The sequence below is a fragment of the Grampus griseus genome (assembly GCF_964374135.1).
Source record: "Grampus griseus genome assembly, chromosome: 20".
Classification (NCBI taxonomy): domain Eukaryota; kingdom Metazoa; phylum Chordata; class Mammalia; order Artiodactyla; family Delphinidae; genus Grampus; species Grampus griseus.
In genome coordinates, this window is record NC_139014.1 from 17,377,575 (window position 1) to 17,393,771 (window position 16,197).

The 16,197-nt window shown below is 56.4% G+C and overlaps 1 protein-coding gene across 1 annotated transcript; it reads left to right on the forward strand.

Annotated features, from left to right (window-relative positions):
* Positions 1-7,483: 7,483 nt before the first annotated feature.
* Positions 7,484-13,884, forward strand: C1QL1 (complement C1q like 1; the record flags this gene model as incomplete). The annotated part of the gene is made up of 2 exons (XM_082680113.1): positions 7,484-8,080; positions 13,640-13,884. The coding sequence occupies 2 exons, from the start codon at positions 7,484-7,486 to the stop codon at positions 13,817-13,819; spliced, it is 777 nt and encodes a 258-aa protein (XP_082536239.1). The 3' UTR covers positions 13,820-13,884.
* Between the last annotated feature and the right edge of the window lie 2,313 nt (positions 13,885-16,197).

A 16,197-nucleotide genomic window follows, 5' to 3' on the forward strand; every position in this document is an offset into this window, starting at 1 on the left:
TGATGGGCAATTGAGTGAGTGATGGGTCAGCGAGTGGGTCAGTCTTTGGAGGGTGGGGACCGCCAAGAAGCTCATTGAAAGCCAGCTTCTCCCAGCTCTGTGCTCCGCTCTACTTGGGGCATCTAGGGGTGAAATTGGGGCAGGGAGGGGCCAGAGGAGCCCCTCCGAGAACAAACCATGTCTCTGTTTCAGGGGCAGGACCAGCTACATAATTTACAGGCCTGTACGAAATGCAACTGTGGAGTCCCTTTGTTCAAAGATTGTTAAGAACTTCAAGATGGTGACAGCAGAGCCTTAAACCAAGTGCAGGTCCCTTCTGAGCGCAGGGCTTTTGTCAGTGAACAAGTTGTACATCCATGAAGCTGGCACGGTCAGGGTCTGTTTAACTAACGTTTACTAAACAGGCACTGCTCTGTTCCACCGCTCTTCCGGCTCTGCCACCTCAGAGATCCCCTCTCACTCACTCCTGTCCTCAAATGTATGGATGAGGTGCTCAAAGACCGCTCTGAACTCGGAAGGGAGGCTGGGCCACCTCCGCCCCTGGCTGACTTGGACTCTCCAGGAATATTGCTGCAGCCAGGGTTCCAGCCTTCACACCCAGCTGCCAGAAGTCTTTGAGCCGAACCCTCCACTAACACACTGAGGGTCTTTGGGGACCACCTAGGACAGGGATGAGCAATCAGCCCCTCTTCCTCTTGCCCCTGACCCCCACCAGTGGGGTCCTGAAAAGAGCCCCTGGGGGTCCCATCTGGCTGTGCCTCAGATGGGCCTCTGACCTAGGGCAAGCCAAGTCCCCTCTCTGGGCCTCGGTGTCCCCCTCTGTCAAAGGAGAAGTATCTAAGATATTTCCAGACCCTAAGTTCTAGGTCTCCTGGGGTGAGAATGGAAGGGAAGGTTTTTTCCTAGAAGAGACAGAGCTTCCAAAGAAAAAGCCCTCCCCAGTCATCCTGGGGATCACGAGCCTTTCTCCTTTATACCCCCATCCTCAGACCCGGGGATGTCTTCCCCAGAAGCCAGGAAAACCAATGCCCCACTGCAGCCCGGTCCCTCCTCCACCGCCCTCTCCCCACTACTTCTCCTCCTCCCTGCCTTCCCCCAGTTTGCCTGGGAGCTGGGGCTGGGGTGCTGGTGGGTCTGGAAGAGTCAAGGCCTGAGGGAGCGGGTGGGTAGCCTGGGGACCGCGCTGGCCAGGCCGGGCGCTCCCTCTGCTGCCTTTGCAGGAGGCTCAGCACAATTGCACTGCCTGTCACTCCCACTTCCCACTATCTGTCTCTCAGGCTGACCCCGTACACCGGCCATTATATTGGTTCCTGCTGGGGCTGCAGAACCTCATTACTTATACATGCAGCTGGGAGATGCAGGCTGGGCTGAGGGTAGACGGTCCCTCCGGTTAGGTCTCCCCCCCCACAGCAGGGGCCTTTTCAGAGCTGCCTCCCTGGAGCTGGATTGAGCTGGGCTGCCTCCCTGGAACCGTCAGGCATGAGGCCCAGAGTTCTCTGGCGAAGGGGCATCGGAAAACCTACCTGTGACCTGGGTACTTGGGCTCTGCCCCCTTCATCCCGCTCTCTCCTCCTAGGATGTGGGGCTGGGGGAGGGGCTCCTGAAGGAGGTTCCTCACCAACCTGAGTCCCAGCCTGGTGTGTCCTGGCTCCCCCACCCCAAATCACGACACAGCTTCCATGCTCCCAAATGCCCCTTCTCCAAAGAGGGGCTGCGATTACGGAGGCTTTTCCCATGGAGGATCTGCAAGTGTCTGAGTTAAAATGTCATGAAGGAATTTTAAATATTTTAACAGACGACAATGAGGAGTTTTCTTTCACGTGAGAATCACAGCCTCTCTGAGCTGCCCTAGGCAACTCTCCAGCCCACAGAAAGAAATGCGAGGCTCTAAAATGTGACCAGAATCCCCAACACCGTGGCGAGCTGGTGGCCTAACTGAGCCTCGAGAGCCAGTCTCGGCCTCTAGATGCCTGGCTCCCCACCCTTGCCCAAGACAGGGCTATAGACCAGTGGCTTCAACCAAAACCCAAAAATATGCCTTGTATATAATTGAGCCTTAACCCAAGCTTTTCTTTCTCTCTAAAGGACCTAGCTTTGCTTTATCTACCGGGTATGCACCTGCTGGGCCGAGTGGTGAAGAGCCCCCACCCAGGGTCAAACAGACCCAAGTTCTCTCTCCTACTAGCTGTGTGATCTCAGGCAAGTTACTTTACCTCTCTGAGCCTCAGCATCCTCATCTCCAATATAAAGATGATAATGATTATTCCTTAGACTTCCAGCGAGTATTAAGTGAAATAGAGTATATAAAATGTCTGGCACATATTGGTGCATAGGTAATGGCAAAAACACTCATCCACCCTTCATTAATTTCATAAACATTTCAAGATCTTTCCAGAAAGCTGAAAGTCTCCTGCTCCTCATCCCACCCCCATCCCATCCAGATCAGGTCACTATCAGCTCTCGCCTGAACCACTGCAACCTCCTGCTACCTAATCTCCCTATGACACTCTTACTCTATTTTAATCCCTCCTGCCCAAAGGATATCTGAAAAAATCTGATTATCGGGCTTCCCTGGTGGCACAGTCATTAAGAATCCGCCTGCCAATGCAGGGGACACGGGTTCAAGCCCTGGTCCGGGAAGATCCCACATGCCAAGGAGCAACTAAGCCCGTGCACCACAACTACTGAGCCCCCGTGCCACAGCTACTGAGCCCCTGCACCTAGAGCCCGTGCTCTGCAACAAGAGAAGCCACTGCAATGAGAAGCCCGTGCACCTCAATGAAGAGTAGCCCCCGCTCGCCGCAACTGGAGAAAGCCCGCGCGCAAAAACAAGACCCAACGCAGCTAAAAATAAATTAATTAATTAATTTTAAAAAATCTGATATCGCTCACTCAACACTCTTCTGTAGTTTCTCATTGCCCTTAGGATAAATTATACACTCCTTGCCACAGCCCACTGAGGCCCTGCAGTCTTGTCCTTAGCACATGCTGCTCCCTTTGCCTGGAATAAGCTTCCCTCCCTCCCTCTCTCCTCCATTTCTGGCAGTCATCCTCTTCACCTTGCTATCCTTTAATCAGGGCTTAACTAAAATATCACCTCCTCCAGGAAGCTTCCCATGATTCCCTGCCTCCAGATGAATTTAGGCAACACTGCTCAGTGTTCCTATAGCATCCCACAAATTCCCAGGCAGTTTGTCAAGTTGGATAGCAGTTGCTTGTTTAATTGTCCAGGTTTCTACCATATGCTGTAACTACATAAGGTCAGAAGACTTTTCACGCTCATCACTGTATCTTGTGATAATAAGTCATCAATTAATATGGGCTTATAGAATGGATGGAGGATGGATAAGTGGATGGATAAATAGATGGGAAAAAAACGATACCTCCCCTCTGTAGAGTCTTCCTACAGTCCTCTGGGAAGGGAGTTTTCCATCTGTGCTTCATAATACCTAGTGCAAACCTCTACCCAAGCCTTAGTCTCCTCAGTTATAAAATGGGGGAAATAATAGTATCTACCTGGTGGGGTTATTGAAACGAAATTATATAAGCCATGTAATAGTTTTAAATCAATGATAATAGGTTGTTACATTTAAATGAGGTAATCCATACAAAATGCTTAGAGCAAGTTCTTGTACTACTAAGCGCTCAAAAAATATTCATAATTATCATAGCACTTATCATTTCTTCCTGCCTGTGTCCCCTGCCAAAGAGTGAGCTCCTTAGAGGTGCTGCTTAGGTCTTGATCATTTTTGGACACACCACCTCTACGGCCTCACAGTGCCCAGCTCGGTGCTTTCAGTAAATGTTTACTGAGTGAACAAGTGAACAAATGAACACAGATTTGCCAGCCGATGAGTCAGGGCACTGCACTCTTTTTCATCACTCACAAACCCAGACACACACTAATGCAAACAGTCTCTTACAATTCACACCCACTCACATTCATTCAAAGAACCTCAAAATACCACAGAACAGCCACCCAGCTTCCTAAAGTCAGCCATGCATCAAAGAAGAGACTCACCCACTTTCTTACACCCACCATACAGCACCTCAATGCCCAGTACCCCCTCCTCACCTCTGGAATGATGGGGGCTGTAGGAGGGAGGGAGCTCTCACTCACAGTAAGGAAGGCAAAGCTGGACCTTCAGCCCCCAGCACTGGCAGTACCACAGCTACAGATAGCACTGCCCTCCCTCCCTTCCCTGGGCTCACCTCTTTCCTTTTCTGAAAACCTGGGTCCCTGGGCTTGGCAGGTGGTTGAGGAAGAGGCCTGGGAGCCAGAACTCCTGGGTTCCTTTCTCATTCATCTAGTCTTGTCTCTGAACCCGGAAGCATAGGCCATTGTCCTCCTCTCCTAGGGCCAAGCACAGCAATTTGTAGGAAAAAAGGCAGGATGAGGAGATCCCATGCCCCGGGGTGGTGGAAGGGTCTTGCTGTGAAATAATTATATTAGCCATCCTTTACTTGGCGCCTAATAAGGGTCAGATACTGAGGCCAGCGCTTTGCTACCTTCATTATTACTCATTTAATCCTTATAACAACCCCTTTTCCAGAGGAGAACACCTGAGACGCTGCTGGTTAGTCTGTAGCCTAAAATCACCACCTGGGACTGGCATGCAGGTCTCTAACCCCGGAATCATCAGCGGCCAGGCTTTAGAGAACTCGGGGTGGATGGGGTAGGAGGGCTGGAGGTCCTCAGGTATTAAGCTGGGGAGACGCGCCCCCGTCCCAGACAGTACCCGCCCCCCAATCAGCCAGGCCCTCTTGTCCCGGGGAAGAGGGGCTCGGAGCGCCGCGGCGGAGGACCCTTTCCCGCGGGGACCTGGGCGGGGCCGGGGCGGGGCCGGCGAGCCTGGGGGAGGCGCGGAGCCGGTGGCCCAGGCTCACAGGCCAAGATGGCTGTTAATTAAAGTGCTGGCACCGGCTCCTCTCTGCAAAGTTTGAAGCCGTTATTTTCCACTCCAGCGAAGCGGGGAGAATCCGGCTGGTCTGACAGCGACGCCACACCGCGCTAGGGGAGCGGGCGCTCTTTCGGGTCGGGGGGCGGGCCGCCTTGCAGCGCCGAGCGCGCCCCTGGACGCCCCGGCGAGCGCCGGGGGTGCGTGCTCCCGCCCCTCCGCGGCCTCGGGCGACCAGCCGCAGTTTCCCCGGCGGATTCGGGAAGGACTCCGGGTGACAGACGAGCCCCAGCGGCACAGCAGAGGAGAGAGCCGTGTGCGCGCGAACTAGGGGGCGCGGGATTGTACAAATCATACGCCGACGACCGCGCACTTGTCCCTCGGGTCACCAGCCCTGTCGCTCTTCGGGGAGTCATACTGGGGAGACCGCCGTGGGGGACGGGAGGCCGGACTGACAGCCGAGAGTCGGGACTACTCTTCCCGAGCCTGGGGGGGGGGGGTGTCTAGCTGTCCTCCTCCGCCTGCACTTAACGCCTTCCTCCCTCTAGGAAGTAAACGGTACCTAGAGACCCAACTGGGTGGCGGTTAGAAGAGCTTGGAGCCAGGCTGGCGGTTTGCATCCCGGCTCTATCGCTTATTAATTGTGTGGCTTTGGGCAAATCTCTTAACTTCCCAGAGCCTCAGTTCTCCCGCTGTAAAATGAAAGTAATGATGGGCTTTACCTCCTTGGATTGCTGTAGAGATCTGGTGTGATGGCCTCTGTGAGGCAGTCAACACAGGGCCTGGCACACAGAAAACCCTGAATAAATGCTATTGATTGAATTTTTAGCTCCTTCCTTGGCGAGGGGATCACTCTAACACGGGCTCGGCGGTGCTTGAAAGGTCCTCTCTCACAGCCCCCACCCCCCCGCCCCCGACATCCTCCTGTTCTTGTCCTCCTCCCAGCTCAGGTGGGGTTAATCAATCTCAGCTTTGGGAGGGGTCCTCTCAGGAGAAAGGAGAAAGGCTGGAGGGTCATCCTTTAGCAGCAGCTCGTGGCCTCTGCATGGCAGAGCCCTCCCGGGTAGGCTGGATAAAGGAGGGTGAGAAGGAGCAGCGGAGCAGCACAAACTGGGCCTCAAATAACGTGACAAATATTTTGATGGAAGCAGACCCCTTCTCATTTATGCAGCCTCAACACTTTACTGCACTTGAGGAAGAGGAGTGCCTTATACAGCCTGATGGGGAAAAGAGTTAGGAGCTCAGGAGGCTCGAGCTTGGGTAGGAGTGGAGAGCTGAGGGACTGGGAGAGATCAACCCCTCCTCTTGGAGCCTGGGAGAGGGGGTCACCACCCAGGGATGTGTTTGTACTGTCAGAACGGAGAAATTACCTGGGGTGCCCACTTTCTTAGGGCCTCGATTTCTGCCTTGCCTAAAAGCAGGGAGAAGGGAAGTGACCAGAGTAAGATGGAGGGGCCCCCGGCCCCACGCCCATCCCCAGGAAAAAGCAGCCTGACCTGGCCTGGAGCGCAGGCAGGAAGGAGCAGAGGTAAGGAGGTGTGGGTAGAAGATCCTGCTCCTCCTGGGGAAAGGCGGTCCCGGGAACATCCAGGAGCCAAAAAGAGAGGAGGGAGCGGCAGATGTTAGCACTCGGGATTCTGCTGGGCACCCTGACAGGCATCCCACCACCACCCCCATCTCCCGGACAGGTTGTCTGCGAGGCCTGAGGGCGGATTGGCCCCCTCCCCATCCTCCTGCCTTCCCCTCTTCTCCCCCCTCATAACCCTCTTCCTTGTCCTTCCTTCTTGCTCCCCGCTCCTTCCTCTTCTCAATCGCTCTTTGTCCCCTGAAGACCGGGGTGCCCTACCCCAGCCTCCAGCCCCTGCGAGCCGTGGCCCCTCGTGCCTCCCAGTGTCTCTCTCGGCTTTCCTCGTAAGCGACCCTCGAGTCCTCTCCCTCCCAATCTCCCTCGGCGCTTTCTAGCTCTCCCTATGACCCTCTCTTCCATTCGCTTTTTCGTCCCTAGTCTTCCCTTCTCTATGCGAGCCTCTCCTATGTCTGAGACTCTAGCATCCTCTCCATTTCCGAGGCCCTGTCTCCCTCAGTCAGTCTCCCCTTTCCTCTCCCGGCTCCAGCCCTCTACTCCGCGGCCCCGCCCCACGGCCCCGCCCCTCTTGGTGGGCGGAGCCCTACCGTCCGCGGCCCAATTAGGCGCCGGCCCAGCCCTCAGCCCCACCCCTCACGGGCGCAAAGCTGCGCTGAGCGGGTGGGGCTGGATAGGGCGGAGGGGGCGGTGGCTCGAGCGCGGGGAGGCAGGAGGAATCAGGCAGGAGGCGGCGGCCGCCGCGCTCAGTTCTGCCGCGCCGCGGGAGGGAAGCGCGAGGTGGGAGCCGGCGGCTGGGCTCGGCAGCGCATCCAGCGCAGCGCGGCGCCCCGGGCCCGGCCCCATGCCCTCAGACCCGCCGGACCGCCCTTGAGCACGGGCGCCCTGCCCGCGCCCCCCGCCCGCCGGCACCATTGCCCCGACGGCGCGGCCTGGCGGCCCGGCGCTCCCCAGGCTCCGCGCCGGCCGGAAGACGCTCCTGGCAGCCGCCGCGGGCGTGGTGATGCTGCTGGTGCTGGTGGTGCTCATCCCCGTGCTGGTGAGCTCGGGCGGCCCGGATGGCCACTACGAGATGCTGGGCACCTGCCGCATGGTGTGCGACCCCTACCCCGCGCGGGGCCCCGGCGCCGGCGCGCGGCCCGACGGCGGCGACGCCCTGAGCGAGCAGAGCGGCGCGCCCCCGCCCTCCACGCTGGTGCAGGGCCCCCAGGGGAAGCCGGGACGCACAGGCAAGCCGGGCCCTCCCGGGCCCCCGGGGGACCCGGGTCCTCCGGGTCCTGTGGGGCCACCCGGGGAGAAGGGTGAGCCGGGCAAGACCGGCCCTCCCGGGCTGCCGGGCGCGGGGGGCAGCGGCGCCATCAGCACGGCCACCTATACCACAGTGCCGCGCGTGGCCTTCTACGCCGGCCTCAAGAACCCTCACGAGGGTTACGAGGTGCTCAAGTTCGACGACGTGGTCACCAACCTAGGCAACAACTACGACGCGACCAGCGGCAAGTTTACATGCAACATTCCCGGCACCTACTTTTTCACCTACCACGTCCTCATGCGCGGAGGCGACGGCACCAGTATGTGGGCGGACCTCTGCAAGAACGGCCAGGTGGGCCCGGCGGGGGCATGGGGCTGGCCCGGGGGCAGGGCATCCAGGGATCCCGGGGCCGAAGGGTACGGAAGGGCGCAGATGGAGCCCCTGGAGCGGCTTAGGCATTACAGGCGGGGATGGTCCAGGCTGGCTGGCACCCCTAACTCCTCGGTTCCTGGGCGCCAGCTCCAAGGCAAATGCCGCTGGGCACCCGCGGTATGGAAATGAGGGAGATAAATCCAACTAATAATCAGAGCGCAGGGCTCCCGGGCGCGCGGACTGGCCCTTGGGGGCTTGGCCCTTGGGAAACAGCATCTGAGAGCCGGGATTCTGGTTGATACCAGCTGGTGATGAGGGGACGGATCAGGATGGGCTCTGGGGAAAGGCAGCATCGGCGCCCACGGGCGCCTGGGCGCACCGCTAGGCGCGCAAGCGAAGGCGAGCTATAGGATATGTTTTGCGCACAAAGGCAAAGGGAGCCGAGCGCATAAAGCCTTAGCTGCAATACATCCCCCGCCCTAAGAAAGGGACCACTGGGCAGATCTGACACCCTTTGCAAACCCCGGGACTGCGCGGCCCCTTCCCACTGTGTCAGAGCTAACCGCACAAAAAGACGGCCTGGGGGGGAAAGTTTTTCCTCCTGAGGCAGGGCAAAGAGGTGGAAACTCCCCCTCTTCTTTGCCTCCCAGCTGCAACTCCTGATTCCTGGGGTGCCGGGGGATCCTCTTCCTTCCCTATCCCCATCGGAGAGACCAGAGTGGCAGGCACCAAGCTCACGAGGTCTTTGGTACCTGGGACCGGCAATGCCTCCTACTCTCCTTGGAACTGCTGCCCTGGGACCAATCTTGACCTAACCCTGCCCCAGGGTGACAGTTTTACGCAGCACCCTTCGCTTTGATTCCCCCTCCCTTCTCAGTGCTCCCAGACCACGGTGGCCTGGGGCCCCTGGGGTAGTCAAGCAGAGCATCCTTGTGGAAGAAGGTGTCTGTGCCAATCAGAACTAAAGCTAGGCTGATGGGAGTTGGGAAGGAATCTCCTGCGACTGAGACCCAAGATCCTGCTGGAACCCCTCCCACTGCAGCACTACCCTGAGGCAGACCCTGGCTTGCGGGGTGGGGGAAAGGACAGGCCTGAGAGTCAGCAAAAAGCCTACCAGGTGCTTGTAAGTCTGCCCCCTGCCCTCTCTGCCCTCTCTCCCATGCCTGCTGTGTCTGGTTTCTGCCTCTCCCCTGCCTCTTTCTCCTATCTCTCCATCTCTTGTGCTGGCCTCTCTCCTGTGTCTACCAGTCCTCTGTCTCTCCCTGGGTTTCTGTTCCCTCACCCCTGGGTTTAGCTCCCCCCCCCTTTATTTCTTTGGTGTCTATCAGGCTTCCTGTGTCTCTCCTCTTTGTCCTTGGTTCTTGACCAAATGGGAGGCCCTAGTATCCAGTTAGGGCCATCTCTGCAGACAGTCCCACATTTCCCCTTATGAATCGCCGGTAAGGGATGCAACAATGTCACCTTCATTGATGGAATTTCTTCCTTTCCTAAAGAAAGTTTGGGCTGGCATGAAGTTGAGGTTTCAGGGGGCTGGGGGCCCAGCTTGCCTGAATAGGGAGGTGGTCACCAGGCCGCCAGTGGGCCCTAGACCCTATGCTACTTCAGGAGGGTGCTGCAGGGCCCCAGAGATGAGACAAGAGGAGGCCCCAAAGATGGTGTGTGCTTGGGGCAAGGACACTTGCTGCAGTCTCAGGGAGGTGAAACTGACCCCAAAGCCTCTTTTTACCCCCCGGGGCAGGACATCGACAGAGCCTGACAAGGAGGTGGCACCGCAGGCTGGTAGAAGAAATGAGGTGGCTTTAACCAGGGGTTTCAGAGACCCAGCATTTTAACAGTTACTCAGACCGTTTCCTCCACACACATAAAAAAATCCAAGCAGTGGGGTGATAGGCTCTGGTCCTCCCCTACATCCTTTGTGACTTCTTCCAGATTGTCCAAGAGATTCCTTTACTCTCACTGGTCATTCTTTATATTAGTTTTGAGCCCCTACTAGGAGCCAGGTTTGGGGTTCCAGAGGTTCAGTCTGCTTGCCCTCCAGAACCTTGTGGTCTGTGCAGGGGAGACAGTAGTAAACACACAATAACACAGCCCAGCGATTACTGAGTGGGAGAAGGATAGGGAGACCACGGGCACTCCTGTCCCCAGATGTGTCGGCTGGAGGGAGTGATTCAGTGGGGCCTGCCCCAGCTCAGACCAACCTGCTCTGGGGAGAGGAAGGTGAACCTGGGTCCCCAAGGTGAGGAGACACAACTAGGGAGAAAATGAAAAGGTCAAGTGTAGGGAAAGGCTGGCTCAGAGGTGGACATTCAAGTGAGCGGAGAAAAAAATGATGGGGCTGGGCAATGGGTGGGACCAGAAAAGAGGAGCTTGCTCCTCCCACGCCTTCGAGTCCAGGGGTGACCCTGGGCTCTGTGCTTTTCCTTCCTGGCTTCCTGCCCTGCAGAGAGGCTTCCAGAATTTCCTCCAGAAGGTAGAGCTGCACTGGGGCCCTGGCCCTTCCCTGGGCAACATGGGGAGACGGGGCGTCACCACCTTCCTGCCCGGTGCTGAGACCCCCTCTCTGTCCTTGTGTGAGGCCCACCAGCCCCTCTATCTAGGGGTAGCTTTGAGTCACCACTGCACAGCCTGATGGTACTAAGCCTGAGTCATCAGGACATGGGCACCGGAGGAGCCTGAGGAAGGGTCTCTATGTTGGGGCTGGTGCCCTGGGTGAGGTGAGCCCCCTGCAGCTCCCCCTAAGACCCACAGTTCAGGGACTTCTCTGGCTGTCCAGTGGTTAAGACTTCATGCTTCCAGTGCAGAGGGCATGGGTTCGATCCCTGGTCCCTGGTCGGGAAACTGAGATCCCACGTGCCGGGCGAGGACGCGAAATTGATAAACAGGGTTAGGGAAGAGGGGGCTGTGTGGGGACAGGCCAGGGCCTATGGGAAGGCAAGTATTACAGATGGGCAGGGGCTTGGACACCAGAGTTTGAGTGAGGTGAGAAGTGGTGGGGTGTGTAAATTGGGGACCATGGTATAAAGACCTAACTGGAGATCAGCCTCTCTGATGGGAGGAGAGGGGCCCCCTGCTGTCCTCTCTGGCCTCTAATGCCTTTCACAGCACAGAACGAGTGCTTGGCATAGTAGGGACCCAGCAATGGTGTGAAAGCACAAGTGCCCTGTGGACAAGGCTGGCTGCCTGTGGGAGCCACACCTGCACATCCCAAACCCCAGCATTGCTCTGGGGGTAGGGGCACATTTCCTGGGTTCTCTGCCCCCACCCCACCCCCACTCCAGGCCCCTAATCGGACCACTGCCTCAGTTTCCTTTATTGGCAGCCCTTGAAGAGGTGCTTCTATAGCACCCCCTCCTGAAAAGCCCCAGACTTGCTTTCCTGCTTCCAGGACAACCTCAAATCCCCAAACTTCCCCTCTGCCCCCAGGAGGAGCTGGATGCCTCAACTGTTCCCAGTCTTGTGCAGAGAATCAGGACCCCTGGGTTCCATTCCTGGATCCCCCGCTGTCTAAGGATGGAAGAGCATTAATTCTCCCTGCCTCCGTGGACAGTCAGGATAATCACAGCAACAATCATGGTGATGAATAAATAATAAACATAAGCGTAACAGTTCTGATGCTTGTCACATCACCAGGAGATTCCTGATGACAGATGACGGTATTCTAATGTATTTGGCTATTAAGAAGCACACTGTTTTAATGAGTTAAGGCTAAATTAATCTGGGTAATAAAAATAATTGTTATTAATAGTAATTTATTAGCAAAGATAATGAAATGCATGTGTAATAATAAATACTACCAGGATTAGGGCCCAGGGAACAATACAGGAGTTGGCTGCTTGCTTTTTTCAGCTCTTTCCTAGTAGCTCAAAGCCCATCAAGATTAAAAATTTTTTCCTTCACTGTCAAAAAGCTTCTACACTGGTGGCAGTGGTGAGGCAGGATCTTCTCATCCATTTTCTAAATGGAGAAACTGAGCTCCTTGGCAGACGGCGTCTCTTCCTCATTTGATTTTCCACCACCTTTAGCTGGACCAGGAGTTTTCCCAACTGAGTGCCCCAAACAATTCCCTCCCGGGTTGGGGAAGAAGAGCTTGAGGGGTGAGAAGGGGCTGAAAGGATCTGGGCTTTAACTGGCAGACTGCGTGCAAATATGTCGGGTCCTCCTGGTGCAGCATTGCTGCTGAGTCAGCAGCTTCGGCACAGCTGATCTACAATTCTGCCTTCCGTCCAGGAGGGAGGATGGGCCCCTCCCCTAATTTGCCTTGGTCCAGCCCTGACTGTCAGCCCTTGGGGGAGTTGCCTTCGGTGAAGGGGCAGGATGGAGAGGGGCTGTTGAGGAGCCTGGCTGAGAGAACCCCATTCAATGCAGCCTCCCCCCAACACAAGCCGGAACTTGAAGATGGTTCCTCTCTTCCCATTCTCCACCCAGAATATCCCGGAGAGGCCCCAGGTCAGATGGCTCAGGACTTGCGCTGGCCTCAGCGGTCGGAAAGGAATGCCTGGAGGGAATTCGTCCACCACCCCACATCCTCGATATCTTATGATTATAGTCTGAGCCCCCCAAATGATGTGTCAGGCTTCAAATCCAAAGGCTGGCACTCCCCTGCCCCATCGTCCTGCCTGTCCCGCCCCTCCTCCATCCAAACAAGGAGCAGCAAAGATATCAGATCAGACTGAGGATCACAGAGGGATATAAGGCTTGGCTCCCTTCTTCCCATCCACTTCCTTTCTACCACCGTGGGGTGACACAGGAGGAGCCGGAAGTCCTCTTTGGGTGGGGGGATAGTCACAGGTATAGCTACAGCTCCTTGGAGGCGGGATGCAGGCCCAGCCTGAGCCTTGGGAGGGGAAGGCCTTCCATCTCACTGCAGGCCTTCCTGCAGGCCTTCCATCTCACTGCTCTGGTGTGAAAGACTCCAGAACGGACTTCAGACAAGGTGTCCACAGAGCAGGCCCTGGTACTACGGTGGTTGCTTTCTAGTAGCCTGGCATTGATCCAGGCCCGAACCTGTAAGGCCAAGGGGCGCCCTCCTGTCCATCCACTGACATAAGAACAGGTGGATGTGGCTGAGATGTAAGGCATCATTAGCACAATAAGGCAGAGAGGAACCAATGGTGAGAGAGGGGATGGCCCTCCATCCCTTAGGGGTCCAGAGAATTCCTCTCTGCAAGGAGGGAGTTCCAGGCTGAGGCATCCCGGAAACATTGTTGAAGTCAGACAGTGAGACCTAGGGGAGTTAAGGAGGCCGATTACACCTTGACTGCCAATTCAGACCCAGATTACACCTGCCCTAGAGATCCAAGGCTCCTCTGTAACCCCTTCCCAAAACACACAGTTATGACTGGACAGGGCAGTGGTGGGATGATGGGAGAAAAGCAGGCTGAGAGCCCTGATGGGGCTGGAGGTGGGGCTTTGGGGGCTTCCAGAGGTAGCTGCCTTACCTCTGACGGTCCCCCTCCCTCCCCGACCCCACCTCTCTCCCTCCTCCTCCCCTACCTTCTCACACACAACCCTCTTCTCCTACCCCCACCAACCCCGCAGGTGCGGGCCAGCGCCATTGCCCAGGACGCAGACCAGAACTACGACTACGCCAGCAACAGCGTGATCCTGCACCTGGACGCGGGCGACGAGGTCTTCATCAAGCTCGACGGAGGCAAAGCGCACGGCGGCAACAGCAACAAATACAGCACATTCTCCGGCTTCATCATCTACTCCGATTGAGCTCCTCGCGACCCCTCCATCCCCTATACCCCCGGAGGTCCCCTCCCGGCGGGGCAGAGGATGACCCGTCCCCCTACCCACACCCCCTCGCTGCCCGCCACGGCCGCCGGCTTCTCCCGGCTATGACGCCCCCGGCCTGCCCTCACCACCGTCCGGGCCGCAGCAAGCCCTCCCGCCGTCTCGCCACAGAGCCGGGTCCAGCGCGCCCCGTCCCGGTTCCCCGGGAGGCGGTGTCGACCGCCCCTGCCCCGGCCCGCACTGTATATTTGTACAATAGGATTGTTTTTGCCCACCTGACCCACCAGCCCGCCCCAGCTGGGGGAGAGATCTCGGCGGGGTCGCTCCCCGTGCTCGGATGTGCTGCCCACCCGCTCTGGGGTGGCGCTGCCTGGGGGAGCGGTGTATCGGGGGCTGGATGGCTTCCCAGCTACAGCCCTGGCCGGCTGAGCCCCGTCTGACCAAAGCTATAATAAAACACTTCCACCCCGCTGGCTTTCCGACTGTGCCGTGGAGAGGAGTTGCAGGAGGGGACCATGAACCCTGCCCTCCTCCAGGCTGGGAATGAGTCTGCTGAAAGCTTCTCACGGATCCGTGGGGAGCCAGGCTCCAGAGCCAGAGCTGGTCCCGGAGGAGGTGGGCCGAGGGACCCAATGCCCACCACAGCCCAAGTGGGCCTGGGCAGCTGGAATAGGAAGCAGTTCAGTTACATCATCATTTTCCAGGGTGGAAAAGCTCCATCTTTTCGATCTTGAAAGTGGCATCAGCATTCCAAAGGCATAGCAAGTTTTAAATTGGGAAACCCAGGTTCTGGTCCCAGTGCCACGGTTTAGAATCCTGGCCGTGCCACTCTTTTCTGACTCAGTTCTGGGTTAGTGACAGCAGTGAAAGGAACAAGCTTTGCATTAAATGCTGGTTGACCCTGACCCAAGCACTTCACCCCTGGGCCTCAGTTTTCTCATTATAATGTGTAGGTGAGGAGACCTAACCTACCTCACTTGACTGAGAATTAAAGAGGTATCATGTATATGCTCAATAAACACAACTTTTATTATTTATGCATCACTTTAAAGTTTGCCAAAGGCTTTCATGTATGTCGTCTCACTTGAGTCTTCCAAGAGCCCTGGGAGGTTGGATGAGTAGATTTTATTCTTTTTCCAAAGAGGTTAAAGAGCTTTTAAAATAGGACACAGGGACTTCCCTGGTGATGCAGTGGTTAAGGATCCACCTGCCAATGCAGGGGACACGGGTTCGAGCCCTGGTCCAGGAAGATCCCACATGCCGCGGAGCGACTAAGCCTGCGTGCCACAACTACAGAGCCTGCGCTCTAGAGCCTGCGAACCACAGCTACTGAGCCCACGCAGCTAGAGCCCATGCTCCGCAATAGGGGAGGCCACCGCAATGAGAAGCCCACGCACCCCAACGAAGAGTAGCCCCCGCTCGCTTCAACTAGAGAAAGCCCACACACAGCAACAAAGATCCAACACAGCCAAAAGTAAATAAAATAAAATAAATAAATTTATTTAAAAAAAAATATAGGACACAGTCCCCAAGTTCTGTGATTGCACTTGAATCCAAGAAGCCCTTGCCTCCCTAGAGACACACTAAATCTCCTTGCCTTGTCACTGCCTCCCTCACCTCCTATTACTGGGACCATGACGGTTGCACAGTTAGGGCATTCCTAAATCATAATAGCTAATATTTAGAGAGCACCCACTCTGTGTCTGACACCATATAGGAACTTTTTAATTGTTTAAATTTATTTTTGGCTGCGTTGGGTCTTCGTTGCTGCACGCAGGCTTTCTCTAGTTGTGACGGGCAGGGCTACTCTTTGTTGCAGTGCACGGGCTTCTCATTGCGGTGGCTTCTCTTGTTGCAGAGCACGGGCTCTAGGCGCACAGGCTTCAGTAGTTGTGGCACGCGGGCTCAGTAGTTGTGGTGCACAGGCTTAGTTGCTCCGCGGCATGTGGGATCTTCCTGGACCAGGTCTCGAACCCATGTCCCCAGCATTGGAAGGTGGATTCTTAACCACTGCGTCACCAGGGAAGCCCCATATAGGAACTTTATAAATATTATCTGATGGAAATGTGTGTGGGGTGGGAGTGGACTGGCAAGAAATGCTCCCATGCCCTTTAACATGGATGCTGTTGTCTTATCCATTTCAGATGAGGGGACTGAGGCTCAGAGAGGATAAATAATTTGCCACGGTCACAGAGCTAGGAAGAGGCAAATGCCAGTATTCGAGCCAAAGACCATGCTCTTACCCAGCATGCCCTATTACATAAAGACCTGGGATCTCCGAAGCAGAACGGAGGAAGGATGGCTTGGGGGCAGCCCAGCGCTTCCACTCCAGCGCTGCCCTGCAGAACCTTGATGGGATT